Source organism: Centroberyx gerrardi, chromosome 3, assembly GCF_048128805.1.
Source record: "Centroberyx gerrardi isolate f3 chromosome 3, fCenGer3.hap1.cur.20231027, whole genome shotgun sequence".
Lineage (NCBI taxonomy): Eukaryota > Metazoa > Chordata > Actinopteri > Beryciformes > Berycidae > Centroberyx > Centroberyx gerrardi.
This window is the reverse complement of record NC_135999.1, coordinates 15089765-15111370: the sequence shown is the minus strand read 5'-3', so window position 1 is coordinate 15111370 and position 21606 is coordinate 15089765. Positions and strand designations below refer to the sequence as shown.

At 42.4% G+C, this 21606-nt stretch overlaps 3 protein-coding genes across 3 annotated transcripts; all 3 read right to left on the bottom strand.

Annotated features, from left to right (window-relative positions):
- Window positions 1-718: 718 nt before the first annotated feature.
- klhl2 (kelch-like family member 2) lies at window positions 719-12999 on the bottom strand. Its single transcript, XM_071916234.2, has 15 exons — window positions 12610-12999; window positions 11240-11359; window positions 11007-11113; window positions 10744-10865; window positions 9778-9940; window positions 9322-9431; window positions 9080-9196; window positions 7411-7560; window positions 4673-4790; window positions 4346-4543; window positions 3952-4053; window positions 3646-3774; window positions 3413-3553; window positions 3117-3260; window positions 719-2179 (listed from the first exon to the last, which is right to left on the bottom strand). Exons 1-15 carry the CDS (start codon window positions 12675-12677, stop codon window positions 2151-2153), a joined length of 1818 nt encoding a protein of 605 aa, XP_071772335.1. The 5' UTR covers window positions 12678-12999; the 3' UTR covers window positions 719-2150.
- Window positions 13000-13786: 787 nt separating this feature from the next.
- On the bottom strand, window positions 13787-16390 carry med28 (mediator complex subunit 28). Its single transcript, XM_071916232.1, has 4 exons — window positions 16215-16390; window positions 14987-15053; window positions 14778-14890; window positions 13787-14231 (listed from the first exon to the last, which is right to left on the bottom strand). The coding sequence occupies exons 1-4, from the start codon at window positions 16374-16376 to the stop codon at window positions 14028-14030; spliced, it is 546 nt and encodes a 181-aa protein (XP_071772333.1). The 5' UTR covers window positions 16377-16390; the 3' UTR covers window positions 13787-14027.
- A 168-nt stretch (window positions 16391-16558) lies between these two features.
- lap3 (leucine aminopeptidase 3) lies at window positions 16559-21323 on the bottom strand. Its single transcript, XM_071916235.2, has 13 exons — window positions 21142-21323; window positions 20778-20890; window positions 20611-20665; window positions 20386-20491; window positions 20117-20276; window positions 19816-19980; window positions 19167-19325; window positions 18879-19003; window positions 18098-18186; window positions 17883-17985; window positions 17678-17757; window positions 17470-17582; window positions 16559-17339 (listed from the first exon to the last, which is right to left on the bottom strand). The coding sequence occupies exons 1-13, from the start codon at window positions 21232-21234 to the stop codon at window positions 17153-17155; spliced, it is 1548 nt and encodes a 515-aa protein (XP_071772336.1). The 5' UTR covers window positions 21235-21323; the 3' UTR covers window positions 16559-17152.
- Window positions 21324-21606: the final 283 nt, after the last annotated feature.

The following is a 21606-nucleotide window of genomic DNA, read 5'->3' as shown; positions in this document are numbered from 1 at the left end:
GTGATGATAGTGAGACGGAGAGTTTCTACAGCAACGGCCAATCAGAGGCGCGCTAGCGTTTCATAACCTTTGGAGTGTACGGACAGTAGGAGGGAAGAGATGGGGTGGTTGGAGAACTTTGCTTTGAGTCATGGACGTGTGGTCTTCCATCTTAAAAGTACAGATTTCATAGATTATAACACAAATGTAAACATTGTAAATGTTGTTGAGGGTAAAACCCACGTGAACTCAGTCTAACTACCTTTTTTATTCGTGGAATAGACCATCTTCTAAAGCTGACATACATCTTTAATCATTTAGTATACATTGTAATAAGTAGTATCAAATTGATACTAAGTTATAAGAGGATATGGTCTTTTTTAATTAATGCTTTTCTGAAAGTATAATTGATTTTTGTTTACATTGGTGGTTGTTTTCCTTATGATTATCCACTGTAGGTTATAGTTTATTTACCACTACATCACTATTTACTACCATGCATTCAGTTTTTATTTCAATTAATTTTTACTACATTTTACTAATAATAAATTACCCACTGTAAAAGTATTCATGTAGGCTATCATATACAGTATATTCCAGTTCAATGTTTTTACTGTTTTGGCAAAGTTAAAAAAAAGAAAAAAAGAGTATACAGTTTCACAGCTTTAAATACAAGAAGCATATTTATTAATGATAATATAAAACAATTAATGAAACATTTCAAAGATCATTAGCCTACATGACATTCCTCAATACACTGACAAGAAACAGCGATACCAGTACTATAGCAATTTTCAATATAGGAGAGGCAAGAGAAAGAGACTGAAAAAAGAAAAATCGAGAATAGGTTTGGTCACTTTCCAGAGAGAGAAAACAGATTAGTAATGTAGGAAGAGAGTAATAAAGAGAGACAGAAATAAAGAGACATATTAAAATTGGCACATTCATATTAAGTCAGGGTGTGCAGTAGTTAATAGGGTTGCTACACCAGGGTAGATCAAGGGGGAAGAGGGTAAGTGTTTACTGTTCAGGGGTAAGAGGTTAGAGGTTAGAGGTCAGGACCATGCAGTGGGTTCAGCCCATATCACTTGCTGCCATCAGTGGTTACAACCACAACAAAGATGGCTGCCAGGTGACAGTAAAGCACTAGTAAATACAACTGTTTGTCATTTCAAACAGCTTCTCCCTCCATCTGTCACTCTTTTTGGCACCATGAAATGAGACTTCTCCTCTACTGGTAGAGTTAGTATTCCAGTGAAAGTCTTTTGTCCTTTTTGTTTCAGAAGAAATGTACATTATCTTCTACAGCTGCTTCCCACGTGGCTGTTATGAATACATGCGGGCTAACGCTCGACTGACACCCTACTACCGATCCAGAGTATGTTCTCAAAGGTATTTCTTTTTCTTCCCAGAACAGCGACCGGGTCCAGCTGCGCTCTGTCCAACAACAGTGCACCACAAGCGTAAAACATAGGAGAAGAAATGGGGAAATAGGGTGTAATTTGACATTCAGTCACGCTCGGACAGCCACGTTGGAACACTGTAAAGGTCAAAGGTCAGACAAAGTGCGGTCATGCTCCGTGTCGGACCAGGCGTCACCACAGAGACTCAGAGCACGCAAACATACATGCTCACATGTGCAAGCAAGGGAGCACGCACACATGCAAGCACACACACACACACACACCCACACACGCGCACGCACGTCTTGGGATGATAAAATAAAGGAGGAAAAAATATTACAGTCCCAAATTCTCCTTCTCTGCCTTCCTCTCCCATAGATCAAGAATCGGTAGTCTTTCTCAGAGCCGGTTAATCTTAACATTACGTTAATGTTAAAGTAACTTTGCAGTTATAGAGGCTCCTTATCAGCAGCATTTCAATGGCACTGTAGTGGTACAGTGGTGCTTAAAACTGGTTTGTCCAGTTGGTGCCGCAGTCCTGCCATGAGAGGATAAAAACACTGTTTGATCCCCTTTTGTTACAGCTCCCCCACTCGTTAAGTGCAAAAAATCTTCGTCATCATCAACCTTGTCATCATGTTCTTCATCTTCATCAGTGCCTGTGGAGGCTGCCTAAGGTCGAAGCATTGGCATCATAGACAGATCCAAGATCAGTATTCAGCAGAAGAATACACTCTGCCCCGAATCAGCGGCAGGCCTCAAGAGCAGTCATAAGGGCTTGTCGATCACAGTCACGCCTGCGATGATAAAGAATTAGGTCAGGATGATACATCAATATCACCAGGGCTCCAGTTTCACAAATCACAAATATTGAAAATGTCCCCAAGTTTTATATAGATTTTAAATGGGGGAAACAAATAGTTAAAAATTAAGGTGATGATCATGACAAATTATTATTATTACTACTACACCACTACTACAACTATTACTACTACATTGTGATTATCCTAATATTTTCTTAAATTGTCGCTCTTTTTGTGAAGCACTTTGTAACCCTCAGTTTCGAAAGATGCAATATAAATAAAGACTTAGTTACCACTAGTACTAGTAGCAGCAGCAGTAATAGTGGTCGTAGTAGTAATAGCGCAATAGTGGTAGCAGCAATAATAGCAATAGCCTTATTAAAGCTGCACTAGGCAAAATCTTTATGCAAAAATACACTTGTTCTATCAGCCTAAATCATAAAGTGTGGCTGCAATAGAGAGGAGCGTCCCATCCCCCCTAATTGAGACCCAAATTCATCCTATTTACCCAAATTAAATTCTGTTGTTGGCTATGGACACTTCTCCACTCATAGGAACTGACAAATTGAAACTTAGGAGCAAAATACAAACTGCCAAAGAGCAGGCGCTCTGTCCAGAGAAAGCAGGACTCAGCAACACTAGATCTTTTGCCCCTCTTCTCCCTTTGGTAAAAAGTGATCAAATGCCGGCCAGGCTGAGAGTGCTGTGTGCAGTTTACTGATGTTATGTTACATATTTCTGGGTATTGAAGTTCAAATTTTTCAAACGGTTACCTCTTGCTGCCATTTGGAGCCGCCAGTGTGCAATGTTGCCAAGTGTAGTTTCAATAAAATGTTAACTTGGTGTCACTTGATGGTGCAATGATGGAGCAGTGTGTGAACAATGACCTGCACGGCTTTTCAGTGTGTATGTCCATGTGTTGTGTTCAGACCTGCATAACTGCGTCCTGTGCTCATGCAGGCAGGCAGTAGTGTCCACTTGTCAGAGTTTGGGTTGTAGAACTCCACTGAGGCCAAGTTACAGCTGCCGTCATCTCCTCCCACCACATACAGTATGTTGTTCACAGCACACACACCTGAAACACACACACACACACACACACACACACAGAATACAGAAGTTCAGAACTGTGCGTGGGATATTTGCTAACAACATTAATGGACACTTTACAGCCACAACAGCCGCCTTACACCCAAACATGTTTGGTTGACAGACTATGTTCCTTACCTGCGTTGCGTCGACACATGTTCATATCAGCTACCTGTCGCCAGCTGTTGGAGGCGGGGTCGTACACCTCGCAACTCTTCCTCACCAACGGGCCGTCATGCCCCCCCACAGCGTAGAGCAGGCCTTTTAACACACCTACACCTGTTAAAGACATCGGACACATGGTAAATAAAACAAAACCACACACGTATCAACGCGCGCATGCACATACAGACACAAACACACACACACACCTGCCCCACTGCGGCGTGTGCCCATCTCAGAAATGTAGCTCCATGTGTTGCTATTTGGATTGTAAGCCTCTACTGTACTCAGACATTGCCTGGTCGCTCCATCATAACCTCCAACTGCATACAGGATCCCTGAAAAACACACAAACATACACAAAGGCACACAGAACACACATCATCCATAACTGAGTGGTAGCTGTTTCTAACTAGGAAAGGTAGGAAACCAGGAACTAACTAGGAAACCAGGAACTAACTAGGAAACCAACTAGGAAACCAGGAACTAACTAGGAAACCAGGAAATGTACTCACCATTGACGACACCCACTCCCACACTGCTACGTCGGGTGCTCATGGGTAAAACATGGAACCACTCATCCGTCTTTGCGTTGTACGCCTCAACTGTAGATAGACCTGCAAACACATATGAATGACTGCCATTATCAACAATGCCATTACTAATCACATTTTTTGTGATACTCTATTAATCCACAAAGGACAAATCAGTGTTTTTGTTTCCCCCCTTCGACTGGGAGGTTAAAACACAGAGTGAGCTACACAGCAGCACTCCTGGAGCTGGTAGGGAGTCAGCGTCTTGCTCAAGGACACTTCGGCAGGACAGATGCTTGCTGTCATGGGGGCTTGAACCCAGGCCTTCCAGTTAAAGGACGGTCTCTGTCACACACACACACACACACACGCATACCTGTGCTACCGTCAAAGCCTCCGACAGCGTACAGCAGTCCGTTGAGCACAGAAGCCCCGAGTGTTGACCGTCGGTCCTGCATGCTGCTCACACAGGTCCAGCGGTCCATAGCCGGGTCGTAACAGTCGACCGTCCGCACACGCAAAGAACCGTTGAAACCACCGACTGCATACACACACCCACCCACATACACCACACCTATGGAGAACAACAGAGGAATTACACAGAGAATCACAAATACTGCATCTACAATAAAGACTCACACACACTATACAGTTCAAGGATGAGGGTTCAGTCGTGTAGAGATCATTGTTAAGGGTTTTCTACCTGCTCTGCACCTCCTGGTGGGGAGTTCAGCCACCTGGTACCATCGCTGCTCCTCAAAGTCATAACATTCAACACTCCGGATGGCCTTGGGAGCCTGGCCTCCAACCACTACCATCACCTAAAACACAACCATGTAATAAGTATTAGTAGTGGCATCACATAAACGATGATAAACTAACACACTCTGGTGTTAACGATGGTGTGGAGATGCTGCGGCCAGCCTGCATGGGCTTACAAGGCACATCCATACTCTCATTAGTGTCTTCGCTGTTCTAGCCAGGCTTTTCAGATTAAGTTTGCCAACATTGAATCCGCCTTTTCTGAAGCACATCGGAAGCCTTTCATAATCATCTAATCAAAAGACATTAGCTGAAACGGAAATCATTTTCCATCCATCCTTCTCAGCTCATCAAATAAAGAGCAATAAAACAAGTACATTTAATTTTCAGTTTCTCCCACATCACATTAAGCTTCCTGTGACTATAATGGTGATACACCTGACCTTGAGATCTTTTACTATTGGATAAGTTTTGTGTGACAAATAGCTGTTCTTGAAAAAACAATATGCTCTTAGTTTAGGTATACACCAAATATCAGCATACAGTTTTTTTCTATTTAAATAAGGAGTACTTTGTTTTTAATATCCTGTATTTGGTGGCTTCCTGGTGGCTCAGTTGGTTAAGGGCCATATTATGTACCCAAGTCCTGGGTTTGAATCTGACCTGCGACCTTTGTTGCACGTCACCCTCCTCTCTCTCTCCCATCTCGCCTGTCTCTCTCTATACTGTCAACTATCAAATGAACGCAAAAATGCCAAAAAATAAAAAATAAAATCCTGTATAGAAGACCAGTGTATTTATCAACCTAGTTGTACTTTGCACATGTGTGATTACACCAATGCCGCTACCAACTGTGCCAGTGCAGCTACACTGGTACAATTCTATGGTGCTGAATTTATACTTTTAGTGGATTTATGTTTGTTATATTGGCACGCAGTATGTCCTGTCTGCACTGTCAGTGAGATCCTGTTACAGTCTGTCCTGCACCTGGTGTCTCAATCCTGTATTGTACAACTGTTTTTCAATGTGTCAGCACCAATTAACTAGGTCAGATTCCCTCTGCACCTGTTGTAGGCTGAGTGTCAAAACAAAGCAATTTGGTTCTGATTTCAGTAAATGAGATCTAAACCAGTCACAGAAAATATAGTCATAACTTAGGATAGTTATTAGAGGTTACCCAAATTAATATTCTTTTACTGAGTCTATGGTCAGGCATATTTACAAGTCTCCTCCCCATATCACTGCAAATAGCCAGATTAGGTGCAAGTCTATGAACCCCGAACACGGTATGAATTGTGCTAGTAATGCAAACACCAACAGCATAATCTCAGACACGGCATACACATGACCTGTACAGCTGTGTGTGTGGCATCTTAAATCTTAACAAACATTTCTCTATCCAGCACAGATCAGTGAGCACACACATACCATCTGTAATGGTCAAATGTTCATCCAAGGCATTTCTGAGCACGTTTACATGCACGTAAATAACCCTGTAACTGGGAATAATCAGGTTATGTCAAACATTTGATTGAGGTATTTACATGCACTCTAGTAATGCGTTAATGTGGAAAACCCCAGTTTACATGTGATAGTTGGATTTCTCTCCTTAAGGAAATGAACTTTGAAAACTCAAACTTCCTGACGGTTGTTTTGGATTTTAAACATGGCGCCACTCGTAGCTTATTTTCATATGATCAGGTTTCTGTGTCTCATTCCTTTGCACTGCGTCTTCATTTCAGAAGGCATTAAAAGAGTTTCCTCATCAGTCCAAAAGTGAGTCTTGCCGATCGCCATGCTGTTAGATGTTTACTGCTTCCGGAGATGCTGCTCTCTATCCGGTTACGATTGTGCTCATTGTGGAAGAAGAAATTATTAGCCTAGCTGTAATGAACTCATATAACCCTTTTTTGCTTTGCTCAGTGGGAAAGCACTGCTTGCATCCTTGAATGAGAACATATTGTTATTTTACCAGAACACCCTGAACATATCGTTATCCTCCTAGAGCCCTTCCATATGCATGCCTCTGTGTTTCAACTCAACTGTACATAAGCTTGTGTGTTTGCTTTTTTAGGCAGAATGCCCTAGACTTGTCTTGGAGAACGTCCTGGACACGTCTTGGGTCTTCTCACCATGCTGCACGTATAATAAATTATATATGAGGTAAGAGATAATAGTCAAGTGGTTGTATTATATCTAGGCTAGTGAACCTAGAGGAAAGTAAATATAGTTTTTTTTCTACATCATACACAGATGTAAAAAAACCTAAAGAAATCAGATTAAGGGTGTACATAGGCAGAATAATTCGAGAGATTGGGCAAAAGCCTAGCTGTGTTAATCGTGTTTCTCATAATGCGACAATGGCCTTTATCCGATTGAGGAAATCGCCCTATGCTGTTTACACACATGAATAATCAGGGAATTGCTTTAGTCGGACTATGATCGGTTTATTAGTGTGCATGTAAACTCGCTCTCTGTTGGTGAGTAAATTACAGCACTGTTAGACCAACAAAGTAAATAGACTTCTATACACTTTGTTTACCTACAATGACCAATTTGAGTTTTTTTTGATTTACCACAGGTCAACATATTCTGTAGATCAATTATTACTTCCTCATCAACTAAGAGTTGTCCTTGTTTCTTTTGTTGTGAGGATGCAGAGAGAGGCTGTGTGCATACCTTAGGACAGCAGGCAGGAGTCCTCATGCGTGTGCGTGCCGTCTTCATCAGGGCTCTCTGGTCAGCAGGCAGCAGGTGATACTTCATGGCCTCAATCAGGTAGTCTTTACACGCACTGCTATTCTTAATCAGGGACTCCTCCTCCACCCGCTAACAGAGCCAAACAGTGAGAGAGGTGCCAATCAGCCAAGGGGATTTATATATTGGTATTGGCACAGATCAGCTGATAATGTGACACAGAGGTATATCTAAAACAAAATCGACTCTAAACGTAATTCAGGCGTTATTCAGTATGATCTTGACTGACTCAATCAACATAAACAGCTCTTTCCCAAAGCTACAAACCAGAAAATCAAGACTGCAGTGACATTTTCAGGAGCTGCTCCACAGTTTGCAGATTCATAAAATGTTTCTATGAGATTTTACACCTACAAAATATTTGGATGTAGATTTTACCTTAATTAACCTTATGTCATAATAGCGCTAATAGAGCAAAGAGATTAATCATTATAATTTGCAAGTTGCATAACATCCTATTGTGCATAGATTCTGGGCCAGAAGAGGGCAAGCGCAGCCAAAAAAAGTAAAACCACCCACATTTGTTTTCTTAGCCATGTAAACAAACAGTCCAACAACGCATATGCAGAGCGCTCTCATCATGACCGCCTGGTTCCATCGTGAGTCAGAAGGGAGCAACTACAAAATTCATTCTGCTGCTGTCAAATTAACAAAAAAGGCGAGCTTGGCTGACGTGTATCAATTTAAAAAAAGAAATGCATACAATAAAACGTGTCGGAATCTTCTGGATACCCAGAAAATAAGAATAGATGCATGGACAAAAACTGAAATCCAACCTCCAATACTACGAATTCAAATTTGGGCCATTCTTCCTAAATTGTATCAGGGCAATGTGACCACATACCTAAATAATCTGTACCAGCCAGATTTTCTGTTTTATTCTCAAAAACAGCGTTCTTGGGACAGGGAATGTTATTGTAACATATAAAACTGAGATCAATATATCCCTAGTTCCACACCAGAAAATATACCCATATATTTAGGTAGTTTACCATTTACTGTCACTTGAGCAACTCCAGGAAAGGTCACTTGATTACATCAAAGATTGAAAGTACTCATACATCAATATATAGACTGTCAAATGCCAAAATTCAATATTTAAACATTATTTGGCAAGAAGTGACAGACGGTGTGAGTTTAGACATCAACTGATACAAGCTTCACATCTAATTATGTTTTTTTTGCCATTCCACTACTGTTTCAACAGTGGTCAAAAACTAGTTGAACAATATCTAAACTTGATATCTAGCAGCATGTTTCCTAGCAATGACAAACATGGAGACAGACTTTTTTACTTGCCTTGGTGTGAACACAGCAAATGCTAACAACGATTTGTACTTAACATTTTCAAACACATTTTCAAGGAAAGAATAGTACAAAAACAACAAACCATTGAAGGTTGTGTTGTAGTCAAAACATCATGACTATGATCTGCATGAGCCACAGACAACTGATGTTAACAAATGACCTTGAGTGTTTCTATTGCTTAAATCTTGCCTCAACCATCCAGGAGTATAGAATAACGTAAGTGAATTCAGTTTAAGAGTGGGCTTTTGCTATAATGAAAACACGCAATAACAGACAGCCATACCTGCACCAGGTATTCTCTGGAGAGGAGGGGCAGGCGGACATGCTCCATCAGGTGAGCCAGGTGTTCCTGACGGACGTCTTTATCGTGGTTGACCCAAGCAATCACTGCTTCAAATACCTACACATGGATATACAGACAGACTTTAACCACATCAGCTACAAAAACACTCAAATAATTTGGTTGTGCTGTGCTTTTTGTAAGGGGTTGTGTGTGTGTGTGTGTGTGTGTGTGTGTGTGTGTACCTTCTCCTCTGTGGGGATGGTGAGCTTGTCACTGGCAATAAGGCTGGACACTTGCTCCATGCCCAAGTTGAGGAACTCTTCACTCCCGACCACCTCAGTGAAATGTTGCTCTGCCAACACAAACACACAAAACTTAACAGACTATTCTGTGATTACAGATTAACTTTGCCATTTTCCATGTCGGTGTTTGCCTCTCATTCCCACACTCTCTTCACACATTTCCATTGATTACAAGCTCTCACTTACTCTCTCTTACGCTCTTTTCTGCTTCCCGCTTGTATTCTCCTGTGTCACCGCCTCACCTGTTCTCATTCTGTCTCTCCCACATCCTCCAGGACACATACGGCCCATTTTAGGAGAGCATTAAGAACTGTGTCGCACTCTCTCTCTCTCTCACACACATAAACACTCTCCCTCCAGACACACACACACATATATACCTATGCATACACACACCTGCATAACTGTTGGCCTGTGTGAGCAGCTGAGAGCAGGCGTGGAGGTCAGCGAAGGCTCGTATTCCTAGACAGTTGGACGGATGAAGCTGAGAGCTCAGGAACTCACAACAAGCCTTTTTCACCTCAGTCAGCTGGAGCAGACCTGCTGCAGGCAACAATGCCTGTGACACACACACACACACACACACACACACACACACACACACACAAGGTTAACACATAAAGCAACCTGCATTTGGTGGCAGGTTTGGTACATTATAATACAGCTGAATTATTTTAAGGGGGCGACAGGCTGGCCTGGTGTGGAGAGACACTATCTTGTAGTCAGAGGATCGCAAGTTGGATCATACATCATGGCCATTGACCATCTCTACCAAAGCTTCTTTGAGCAAGACACTAAATTAAACTGATCCACTATAATGGCTGCCGCTGTAGCCATACTCCTCTGATAAAAAAACATACTGTATGTGTGAGTTCCTGCACGCAGACTGTGTTTCAGGGGGATAGGTAAAGTGAAAAATGTGCAGCTATACATATATAATATAGCAACAGGTTTGAATCTTTTAAGCATTTCTCACACCAAGAAAGAATGGATTTTCATTCTAAAGCCCACACAGCAAGAGTATAAAAATGAACTTAAAGGGGTTTAAAATGTAGTCAAACTCTGAATTTCTATCTATGGAATTAAATGCATATTTACAACACATTGATATGAAATGGCTTTTATGTAACCAGATTGACTATTGAAACTGAATCAGTAGCTGACACACAATATCAAATAATAGCTAATTAGCCCTTAAATCTTTGGAATAGGAATGTTATTCAAATACTCCAGTTGAGAAAAAAATAATATATCTTGTTTCCACTGGTCAGTTTGACATTGTTAAATGCAGTGTGAGCCTGCACAATGGGAAAAAAGACAGAAATTCAGACGACGCATGTGTGTATGTTTGTGTGTGTTTACCTGTACATTATCCTCTGTGACCTGTATCTCTGCTGTGTAGATGTAGTCTATCAGTAGGCCCAGAGTCCAACCATCCATCTCCTTTATCCTCACTCGTTTTGCCCTGCTCTCTGCCATCTCCCCTGTCAGTACACACACATATTAGTCTTACAAAGCACCACAGAGGTTGTAATTATTGTAGTACGCCAAGGAGCGTTAAACAAACTAAACAAACACAGACACTGAAACAGGCAAAAAAAATCCTGTGTAAAACTGTTCCTTACCTGTGAACATAGCATGGAAGTAGGGGCTCCCAGCAGCCAGAACCACCCTGTGAGCAGCAATCTCTACATCCTCCGCTACTATGGTCACATCACACAACAGGCTCTGACTGGTGTGTGTGTGTGTGTGTGTGAGATAAACAGAGAGAGAGAGAGAGAGAGAGAGAATATGTGTGACTAAAGTTTTGGTGGTGGTACAAAGAGGATTGGGGATGCTGAGACAGAACGTGCATCACCTGCGCAGCTCGTTCATGACTTTGAAAGCCTTCCTCATGTGCCGTGGGTTGAGAGTAACAGGACCTTGCCTCTCCACTCCATCTTCTTTGTCCAAAGGATGTGGACAAAGTCTGGTACACCTGAGAGGGACAGCACAAACACACACACACACGCATACAAACATACACACAAAGAATGACTAATGTTGCATGTGTAGATCATTATACCGCCCATGACAGAGGGCAGAATCATTTGTTCGCTGCTTTCTTTTACACACATAGGCCTAGATATAGTAACTAGACACATACATAGAATAACTAAAACATCTCACTTACATCACACACACTTTCACTAACTCACTGTCTCTTACATCTCACACATTCACACACACAGAAGATCTAAAATCGAGGTTGTAGATCATTATGTTACCCATCCCATGACACACTCATACGGTCATTTCTTACTTTTACATACATACAAATGGTAAAATGGTAAATGGACTGCATTTATATAGCGCTTTTCTAGTCTACCGACCACTCAAAGCACTTTACAACAATGCCTACATTCACCCAAACACACACACATACAGCATAACTATTTGGCACATACAAACATAAACACACACACTGTCTCTCACACACACACACATACACACCCCCCCACTACCTAATATTGAATTTATAGATTATTACATTATGGTGCCTATCCCATGACAGACGGTCATTTCTTACTTTTACATTAATACACACAAAGAACTCACATACAGCATAAGTAACATTCAGCACATACAAATATAAACTCACTCTCTCTCTCTCACACACACACACACGCGCACACACTCCCAGACTACCTAAAATGAGACATGGTCATTTCTTACTTTTACATAAATACATACAAGCACACACACACACACACACACACACACACATACAGCATAACTATTCAGCACATACAAACATAAGCACACTCTCTCTCACTCTCACACACACACTATATCTAAAATTGAATCTGTATATCACTATGCTGCCCATGGCATAATCATATGGCCTTTGTTTTCTTTTGCATACATGCACAAATACAGCACACACACACACACACACACACAGAAACAAGGCTACATAACATTCAGCACACATACACAAAATCACACTCCCTCTCTGACACTAACAAAAGACTCCTGTAGCCCGACTAACATGACATATAACATGACAACAAACACGACCCTCCCCCCCACCCCCACCCCCCCCCCAAAAAAAAAAAAAAAAAAAACTACTCCTCCTCCCCTCAGGCACAGTCCACAGCCACGGTCAACCCAGACCAGCCGCTCTGTCAATGCGGCACCATCAGTCAAAGCAGCCACTGGGAAACGTCAACACTCCCTTTCACTTACAGCGGATGAATGTCCATGATTCCGGTGTTTTTCAGAGGCTGAAAACTTGGGGCAGCGGCATGCACCATTCCATATCCACGATGTCTTCTTTATTTATTTTAAATCAAGCGTGAATCACAGCCAGACCACGGTTGTTTTCAGGCGAGGAGACGGGGCTCACAGCAGCCCCATAAAGCAGGGTGTTTCATACAGTACGACTGCGGTGACACTCAGTAAAAACACGTTGTGATTCAACCCGGGTGTTGTAGTAGCCGTCTGCTTCTTCGCTCGGTTGAAACGTGCAGGAAGGAAAACGACGCCGCAGCGGAGACACGTTTTTATTTCATGTCATTTTTTATTTGTCTTTACTCCTAGGTGTAGCGCTGGGTGCAAGCGGCGGACAAGGCTACCTGTTATTTTCCAATCGCTGATTAAAACGCACAAACAAGGACATGTCGGCAAAGACGTTCCTCTGAGTGGCCAAGGTATCCCACAAGAATGCACTGTCTCCCTCTAGCTGTGGAAGACTGACCATGCGCAGTGGGGGTTCCCCGGCAGAACAGTAATTTCATAATAATTTCATTCAGTAGAAATTTTCTCAATTACAGAATGTATAACAATGACTTTTCATTTCATTATCTCATTGTATCAGTGTAGACAGTCATTCAGTTCAATACTAAATCAATCATGGGGGTCCCGTGGCCTAATGTGTGTCTATTTGGGGGTCCATGACATGAAAACATCCAAAAGAACCCCTGTCGAAATGACTTAGTCAGTGGTTCCCATCTGAGATTTTTGTCTCTCTGTACTGTCAGTGGATAGATAATAGCTGACAAGCTTAGTAGAGCAAGCTGTTATGGTGTGAACACACTGAATGCATTAGAAACAGCACATTGTAAGGGAGTTCAGTCTTTTAACTTACAGTCTTTGAAGTCTTTTTTTGTTTTTGTTTTGATGTTTTAATTTAAATTTGACATGGCAATTGAGAAGTCAGAGTATTGTTTAATAATGACAAGACTCCAATGATGACATCTTTGTAAATACTTTTGATACTATGATTTTTCCATCATACTTGCTAATAATGTCACAGAGGTCTGGGTGATCAAATTTTACAGGGAGAGCTTGACCTTTTTAATCACAACAAAGTCAAAATTGTATTTATGCACTGTAACAACATAATGAGAAACATAAACATGAGTTGAGTTCAGATTCAAAAGACACACAATTTTATTTTTTTTTACAGTAAAAAAGTTGGTACCATAAAAATATTTACACTAGTCCAAAATAGAACAGAATTGAAATACAAAGGAAGAATCTCTGTGATGACTGAGCTTGGCTGGGCGTTAAGCTCATGACCACAACAGCAGAGCTGCTGCGCTGTTCTCCAGTTTCCTCATAGTTTGACAGCAGCACTACGTCTACGTAGATATATCCGTGTGTTAGTTTGGTTTTAAAGGGGCAGGGGGCAGACTAGCAGAGGCCTGCTCCAAAAAGGCCAGTGGTCCAGGAGGGGGAAGGTCTGTGGGTTTGCGATGTTGAACGCTCACATCTTCGAGTACTTGCTGCCAGTGATGCAGTTTGGACATGTGCTTCTGAACCAGCAATTCTTTCCTCTGTAGCTCGTTACGTAACTCCGACACATCCTACAGTGAGACAAAGAAAAAGTGTGTGAGAAGACAGCGAGAGGCAGATAAGGGGAAATGGAGAGGAATGAAAAATATGTAAATACAAAGACAATGTCAAAGAAAACTTAGCAATGCCACTGAACCAAGACACTGAGATTGATATAGTACTCCTCAATGAGGGGTTTGGGCCCCCCGAGGGCATTGCGAGATGATTTAAGTAATATGGGGGGGAAAAAAACATTTGATATACACTATAATGTTAATACCTTTATGATAAATGCTTACTGTAAATAGTGCCCATTTGCAAACTCTAATTAATGAAACCTAAAAGATCAGATTAAAATATTTATTATAGTATATTATTATTATTATAGTATTTATATAGTATCACAGTTCATTTCGTGCTTGTGCAGCTATGTTGGGAAGGTCGCTAGTAGTTTCTACAGGTAAGCTACAACACCACAAACAATTGGAAAGTGGTAGAAAAAATAAGCAGAGGACAGCTGGAGAGGGCCACTCCCAACTGTGAAGAAAGATGAAAATGTAAGGCTGCAAAGTCATTACCTCTTTCACAACCTGCTCTGGCTTCTGTACAGATAACTGAAGCCGTTTCTGTAAGAAGAAGCATTCTGTCTGTCTAGCCACATCCAGGAACTTTTGTATGCACTGGTCCACACCTGTGATCAACAGACAGATACACCAATGTAATAAACAAAAACTTGTGTTAGGAACATCGAGTTTGAAACCAGGTTAATCTCTTATGCTTCACTCACCAGTTCGAATCTCCTCCTGGTCGGTTCCGTTAACGTAGTCTTGGCTTACCAGGGATGCAAAGCAAGCCTAGTAGATGGATGCACAGAGTAACATTAGTAAATTTGCTCTCTTGGAAATTAAAGTTTCTATATCAGTGGATCTCAATCCTGGTCCTTGGGGCCCAGAGTACTGCTGGTTTTCTATCCTACCAGCTAGTTAACTGCATTCACCTGGCGTCCCAGGTGTAAATCAGTACTCTTGCACACCTGATACAGTTAAGGCCTACACACTTTCATGCTAGCCCTACACAGGTTCCTATTCATAGTATTCCAATGATGTCACATGCATTTCCTACCAATATGGCGCTTTACAATACACACAGCTTATTGGCTGCGTTTGTCATTTGATTGTAATCACCTGTTAATTTATTACAATCACCTGTTATTTTCCTACCAAGATGGCCGTGTGGTGATGTAACAGAATACTATGAATTGCTCAACCAATCAGCCCTTAATTGGATCAGGTGTGAAAGAGTAAAGATGAAACAAAACTTGCAGGACAGGTACTTGAGGACTGGGTTGGGAAACTGGGTTTTTGTTCCTCCCTGGTGATTAATGAGCCACATGTTGTCTGTATCTAGCTGGCACCAGGTGTGACTCATTAACTATCAGGGAGGAACAAAAACCTGCAGGATCCTGGACTGCAAGGACCGGAATTTACTGCTCAGGGCAGGAGGATTACACCTTGTGCAATGGAGGGCCGAGTGTAAGCAGGTTTTCATTCCAACCAAAGACTACAGCAGGTGATAGTACTGCATTAGTACTGATTAGTACTGTACTGATCAGTGAAATCACCTGCATTACTGATTAGTACTGCAAATCACCTGCAGTACTGATCAGTACTAATCAGTGAAATCACCTGCTGTATAGTCATTGGTTGGAATGAAAACCTGTTACTGGTCTAAGTTACACAGTAACATTTAACTAAGATTATCTAGCAGCTACCGTTAACATTAGCTAGGTTTGAATATTTTAGCCAACGACGATAGCTAACTATGAATGAGATTGCATCGTTTATTATGAGCAAACATAAGGTGATGTGATTCCTGTTATGAATAGTTAACATTAACTGAATGTATCTTTGGCGCAACGCCAACAGTTGAAGCATTAAACATTAGTTAGCTAGCTAGCTAACATGAAGTTAGCACACACAGCTAAGATGAGGTAGCTCGTGACCGCAGCATCCTACCTCAAAGGAAGCCTCCAAATCGTCCACCAGCGTGTTGTTTCCCTGGCCCCTGGTGCCGGTACCGGGGAGTAAACCTGGTTGACCCGGTCCGCCAGGACCCCCAACGGGATGCCCACCAGACGGTTGTTGGCCGGGAAACATCCCACCCATGGACGACGCCATCTTGGTCTGACTGTTTCTTGAGTAATAACTACCCGGTGTGCACATGCGCAGACACTGACGTTAAGTGTATTTTCACAACAGATATCTCACATCATTTCAAATTCTACAATACAGTTTATTGAACCAACATCATATTAATTTTGTTGACATTCTGTCAACTTCTTAGTTACTACATAGCTTCTTCATTTTCTCAACCAAATGCACAATAGTATCCAAGAGAAACGTAACTTATTAACAGCACAGGTCATGTTTTTTTTTATTTATTTTTTTATTTTTAAATACAGGTCAAGTCTAAGCATTTACAGTGATGCAAAAATATTCAAGCTGTCTTGTGAACTTACATTGCAGCGTGGCCTAGAAAAGAGAACCTGCATTACTTGAAAAATCCCTACAGCCCCACATTTATGTGTAGACACTGGTTTTGTAGACTGCTTCAGGTTTATATGAATACAATACACATGATGGACAGAGGTCAATAATATTCATGGCTCTTATTTGTAAACGTTATTGGTAGTGTCCATCTTATCTGAAGAAATCTGAAGAAAATTAAGAATTAAGATGGTTGTAAAATCGCTACCATCAGGTTCAGAGCTCTGCCAAGAAAATATGATGCTGTTCATCCTAGCAGTAAAACGTGTGCTAGAGCTGTGCTTAGACCTTGAAACTTGGTCGTTAATTCTCTCTCTCTCTATGTGGAGAGATCTCCTGACCTCCGGGAGGACGGGCGCTCATGGGCTGAGAATCGTATGCTCAATATCTCAATTTGTGTCCGTCTTTCAGCCTTGGTGGGCCAGCCCAGCAGCAAACTCCACCAGCGTGCGCGTTGGCCTTCCAGACATGCCTTTCCTCAGGTAGGGAATTTCGTCTTTGTTAGTCATCACCCCAGCAATGTCCAGATGGGCCCAATGAGTAACTGTGACAAACTCTCTCAGGAACGCAGCTGCTGTGCATGCACCGCCAGAACTACGGGGGGAATAAACAGCCACACTAGTCAGATACTTGGAAGCCAATAAAGCCATGAACTAACTCCTCTGCCATACAAACATGTCTAGCAGGAGGTGAAGGAACTCGCTGAGCGTAGTGAGATACGTACCGGCTGTACTTGCCGATGTTGTTGAGGTCAGCCAGCTGGCTGTCAGTCACCTGTCTGGTGTAATGCTGGAACAGAGGCATCCGCCACACTCTGTCACCTGTCACAACACTGGCCTAGACACACACACACACAACACTCGTCAGCACAGGAGCCGAGAGACAGAGAAATCATGTGTAGAGGTGTGTGTGTGTGTGTATTGTGCATATACCGTGTACAGCTTCTCCCAGAGCCAGTCAGAGTTTGTGAATACTCCAGTTGCTGCTGAGCCAAGAGCTACATCCATTGCCCCTTGAAGACAGAAGAAGCCACCTTTTAATGTTTACTCATTATTATTAAAGCCATATCATATTTTCCATATATTGATCATGCAACAATATCAGCCTTAAACTTGTTATGTGTATTTATTATCCCACCTGTTAGCGTAGCTGCATTGACAATGGCACTGGGCTTGAAGGTGTGAGCATAACAGAGAGCATCGGCTAGGATCAACCTGCCCTCTGCATCTGTATTATCCACCTGTACATGGAGGAACAATAAAACCCATTGACGTACATGAGTTAGACACACACACACATATAATAAGATAAGATTAGAGGTAACTTTGTTAACCCTTCACTGGTCCACCCACCTGTATGGTTTTTCCATTCTGGGCCCTGACAACATCACCTGGTTTATTTGCCTTTCCACTGGGCATGTTCTCACACAGGGGAGCCAGACCTGAAAGAATTGGTCAGTAGTGGAGATAAGATATAGGCAGTGTTCACATGTTCACACTACTCCTTTTTTTCAAACTGCCACCGCCTTATTTACATCAAAGGAAAAGGGGAGCAGCCGCAAGGCAGATGGAAAGTGGCTACTTTGGAAAAAGCGCTGTGCCTGGCTCCTTTTTTAGGGCAGAGCAGAGAGCCTTCCAACTTTTTAGAGAGGTGCACAACATGGACCGCTTTTTTGTGAGCCAGCCAATCACACCGAAGAAGAGGCATGGTTTCATGTTATGTTGTAAGCAGACAGTGTACAACAAGAATAACCAAGAATTAAAATGGAGAAAGTAGTTGGTAGTACTCCGATCATAAAGAGTCTTTATGGAGCGCAATTGGCTGTACTGTGGGAGTTTCTGGTGTCTGCGGGTTTTACTGAAGTACCGTTTGCTGATAGGTGCATCTACTGTCATTAGTCATTATGGAAATAGAGTGTGGGTCATGCAAACTCGCTTTTTTTTTTTTTTTATCTGCACAAAATGTAGTTATGGCAGCTTTCTTTTTTCCCGTACCAAAAAAGCAGAATAGTGTGAACATGGCCATAAAGTAAACAACACAGGCACACTGACACACACTCCTCCATTTCTCATCCATGAAGCATGACAGAAAAAAAACAGTATGTTGCAGGGCGTTTTGAGTCAACAAGCTCACCAATAATGTTAATTGGCAGTTTGAGTGCTGCCGCTGTGACAATGGACGCACACACAGTGGCGGCTCCTCCCATATCAGCTCGCATTGCATCCATACCAGAAGACGGCTTCAGAGAAATACCGCCACTATCGACAGACAGAGAGAGAGAGAGGGGAGAGATGGTGAAACAAAAAGGAAGAACGTCATGTGAACATCATGTGAGAGATGAGATGTGTTTAGCCTTCTAAGATCCAGGTGGTTCATCAGATATCTTATTGACCAACAGGGTGAGTGTGTGTTATGGTCTACCTGTCAAAGGTAATGCCCTTGCCGACCAACAGCAGTGGGGCTTTCGTACGGTCGGGGCAGCCGTTGTAATGCAGTTCCAGGAAGACAGGCGGCTCCTCCGAGCCTTTAGATACACTAAGGAATGCTCCCATCTGATGCTCCTCTATCCAAGTCTGCGGCCTACACAAGCCACACAAACACATAGCTTATGAGATAAGCGGGAGTCAACAAAAACTCATCTGCTTTCCAGACCTATCCCAGAAATTATCCCTTGGAAGAAACACTAACACACTTCATCTTAATTAAGCAATATCACACTGGAGAGGGAGTGCTGATACACAGTATATCAGCACGACCTCGAGTGTGACATTGCTTTTATACAACAGTTCTATAAACAAAGCTATTTATCAAGTAATGGTAATTTAAGACAACAGATTATGATTTTTGTCTTTTATTCGTCTCCGCCAACAACAGTTCCCTCAGGATTCCACTACCAAGTAATACCAAACAACACAAACGGTTTATATCAGAACCTGTAAAGCAGAGTGATACATTTAGTGAAACATCCCAGTGCTGTTCTACTGTATATCAGCACTCATGGAATGCCTCTTGTCCAATCAAATTACCTGACCGGAGCTAACTGTTGTATAAAAGACAATGATGCACACACCTCTTATGAACTGTGACCCACTCAGCGTACGGCGCCAGTTTCTCTTCAATGGTGTCTGCAAAAACGGTAGGAGTGATGTGATTGGCTGGACCTTCCATGAGCAGCCTGGCCAGGTTCTGTCCTTCTCCATACAGGAGTCCTTTCTCCCACCCTGCCAGGTCGGTACTATTGGAATAATCACACACACACACACACACACACACAACAGCATCATGCTAGATGCACATCTGTATTTTACAAAACGTAGACCTATGAAACTCTGTGAGTGTAGCTCTGGGCAGCAGCCTGTTTGTCAGTCTACCTTCCATGAAGCTGTGTTGTTACTTTGGTCTTCTTCTTGGACTTGAGCTGGTCATACTGAAACAAACCCAGGGCGGCGCCTTCTGCTGCGGACTGGGCGTCACCACAGCCGTCCACCTCCACATGGCTCACCTCCAGGTCTTGAAGTTGCCTGCAGCCCGCTGGACTCACAAAGGAAAATACACAAACATAAGCCCGGCAAGAAGACAGACAACCACAAGCACATACACTAGTACAATAAATCCCACTAAATGAGCAGATGTGTCTCACCTGACACTGCTTCTCTGATGTTCTCCTTGCAGGTGTCCCAGTTCTCCGCCCCACACACACTTGCGGTGGTCTTACCCAGCCCAACTGCTGCCACGCATGGGAAGTCCTGGAGCAGACACGCATTACAGAGAAGATTATTCTACCGCTGATAAGACAGCGTTTTATTAATCTTATGTCTGACTCTTTCTGCGGTAACCCCAGTTACGGTCTGTTGCAGCTCATTACCTGGTGGACTCCATAAAATATTCTGGTTTTGCCTTTCTTCAGAGCTGGACCAGAGCTGTGAAAAGCAAAATAATACCAGACAACAGTTTATAAACCAAAACACTCAACAGAAGTCAGACACGCAGAAGCTTTTGTGTTATGATCTCAGTGTTACATTACAGACTGACATTTTCAGCAGTTCTGAAAGTTTCCCGGACAGAGCTTTGTCCCAACATGCCGCTGCCTCTGTCAGGTGACTGCCATCCTCTCCCTCCTTCTCATACACTCCCAGCACCAAGCCCTGGTAGAGACCCACAGGAATACAGGGGGGCGTTTATAAAGAGATGGTCTGACTCTGCCATACAAACAGTGGAGACAGTGACACAGAAACACAGAAAGACAAACACACTCACACACACATGCTCACACAAACACACAGAGTTCTATCAATTAAAAGTTCTGAAATATAGTGTGAAGTACAAATGACTCCTGTGTTATTCAACTAAATAACTGTCAGTTGTTGGGTAATGTCAACCTTACTAACGTACTTACTTTTCTGGCATTCCAGTTACTTTGCGAGGCGGAGAAGAACCTGCAGTGGTTTTTCCGCACTGCTGTCAGAATAGCTCTCCTCATAGGAAGCATTGTCACCTGCTATATATATATGTATTTTGAGCAAATTATAGATTTACATACAAAACGGTCGCTTACATGTGCAAAAGGTTGCCAACCGACCTCAGACGGTCGCGTTCATTACGTCAACAACAAGCGACAAACAAGGGTCTTTGTCGCCACCTGGTGCCAGCAGCGGGTATTTAAAAGGCTGCAGGTAGAAAGAAGAGGGTCAGAAGAGCAAAAAAATATGACAAACAGCATAAAAGTGGGGCATGTGGCGTTAACCATGGGGCCTAAACCTTCATAGAGGCCAGTTAACAGCATCAAACACAGCATTCAGATTGTAATCACACTGGAACCAATCAAACTGAGGCTAGTTTACACGCAGACTTGAATCCTGTC

Excerpts from the sequence above, each read along its gene's own strand:
- klhl2 (XM_071916234.2), bottom strand. The coding sequence starts at position 12,677 with ATGGTGCATGCCGCTGCCCCAAGTTTTCAGCCTCTGAAAAACACCGGA. Across the intron at positions 9,197-9,321 it reads CCATCCCCACAGAGGAGAAG|GTATTTGAAGCAGTGATTGC; the intron begins GTACACACACAC and ends ATCCATGTGTAG. Across the intron at positions 7,561-9,079 it reads CCAGAGAATACCTGGTGCAG|CGGGTGGAGGAGGAGTCCCT; the intron begins GTATGGCTGTCT and ends TGGCTCTGTTAG.
- med28 (XM_071916232.1), bottom strand. The coding sequence starts at position 16,376 with ATGGCGTCGTCCATGGGTGGGATGTTTCCCGGCCAACAACCGTCTGGT. Across the intron at positions 15,054-16,214 it reads ATTTGGAGGCTTCCTTTGAG|GCTTGCTTTGCATCCCTGGT; the intron begins GTAGGATGCTGC and ends TCCATCTACTAG. Across the intron at positions 14,232-14,777 it reads CAGAGCAGGTTGTGAAAGAG|GATGTGTCGGAGTTACGTAA; the intron begins GTAATGACTTTG and ends GTCTCACTGTAG.
- lap3 (XM_071916235.2), bottom strand. The coding sequence starts at position 21,234 with ATGCTTCCTATGAGGAGAGCTATTCTGACAGCAGTGCGGAAAAACCAC. Across the intron at positions 20,891-21,141 it reads GTAACTGGAATGCCAGAAAA|GGCTTGGTGCTGGGAGTGTA; the intron begins GTAAGTACGTTA and ends GGTCTCTACCAG. Across the intron at positions 19,004-19,166 it reads AAGGGCATTACCTTTGACAG|TGGCGGTATTTCTCTGAAGC; the intron begins GTAGACCATAAC and ends GTCTGTCGATAG.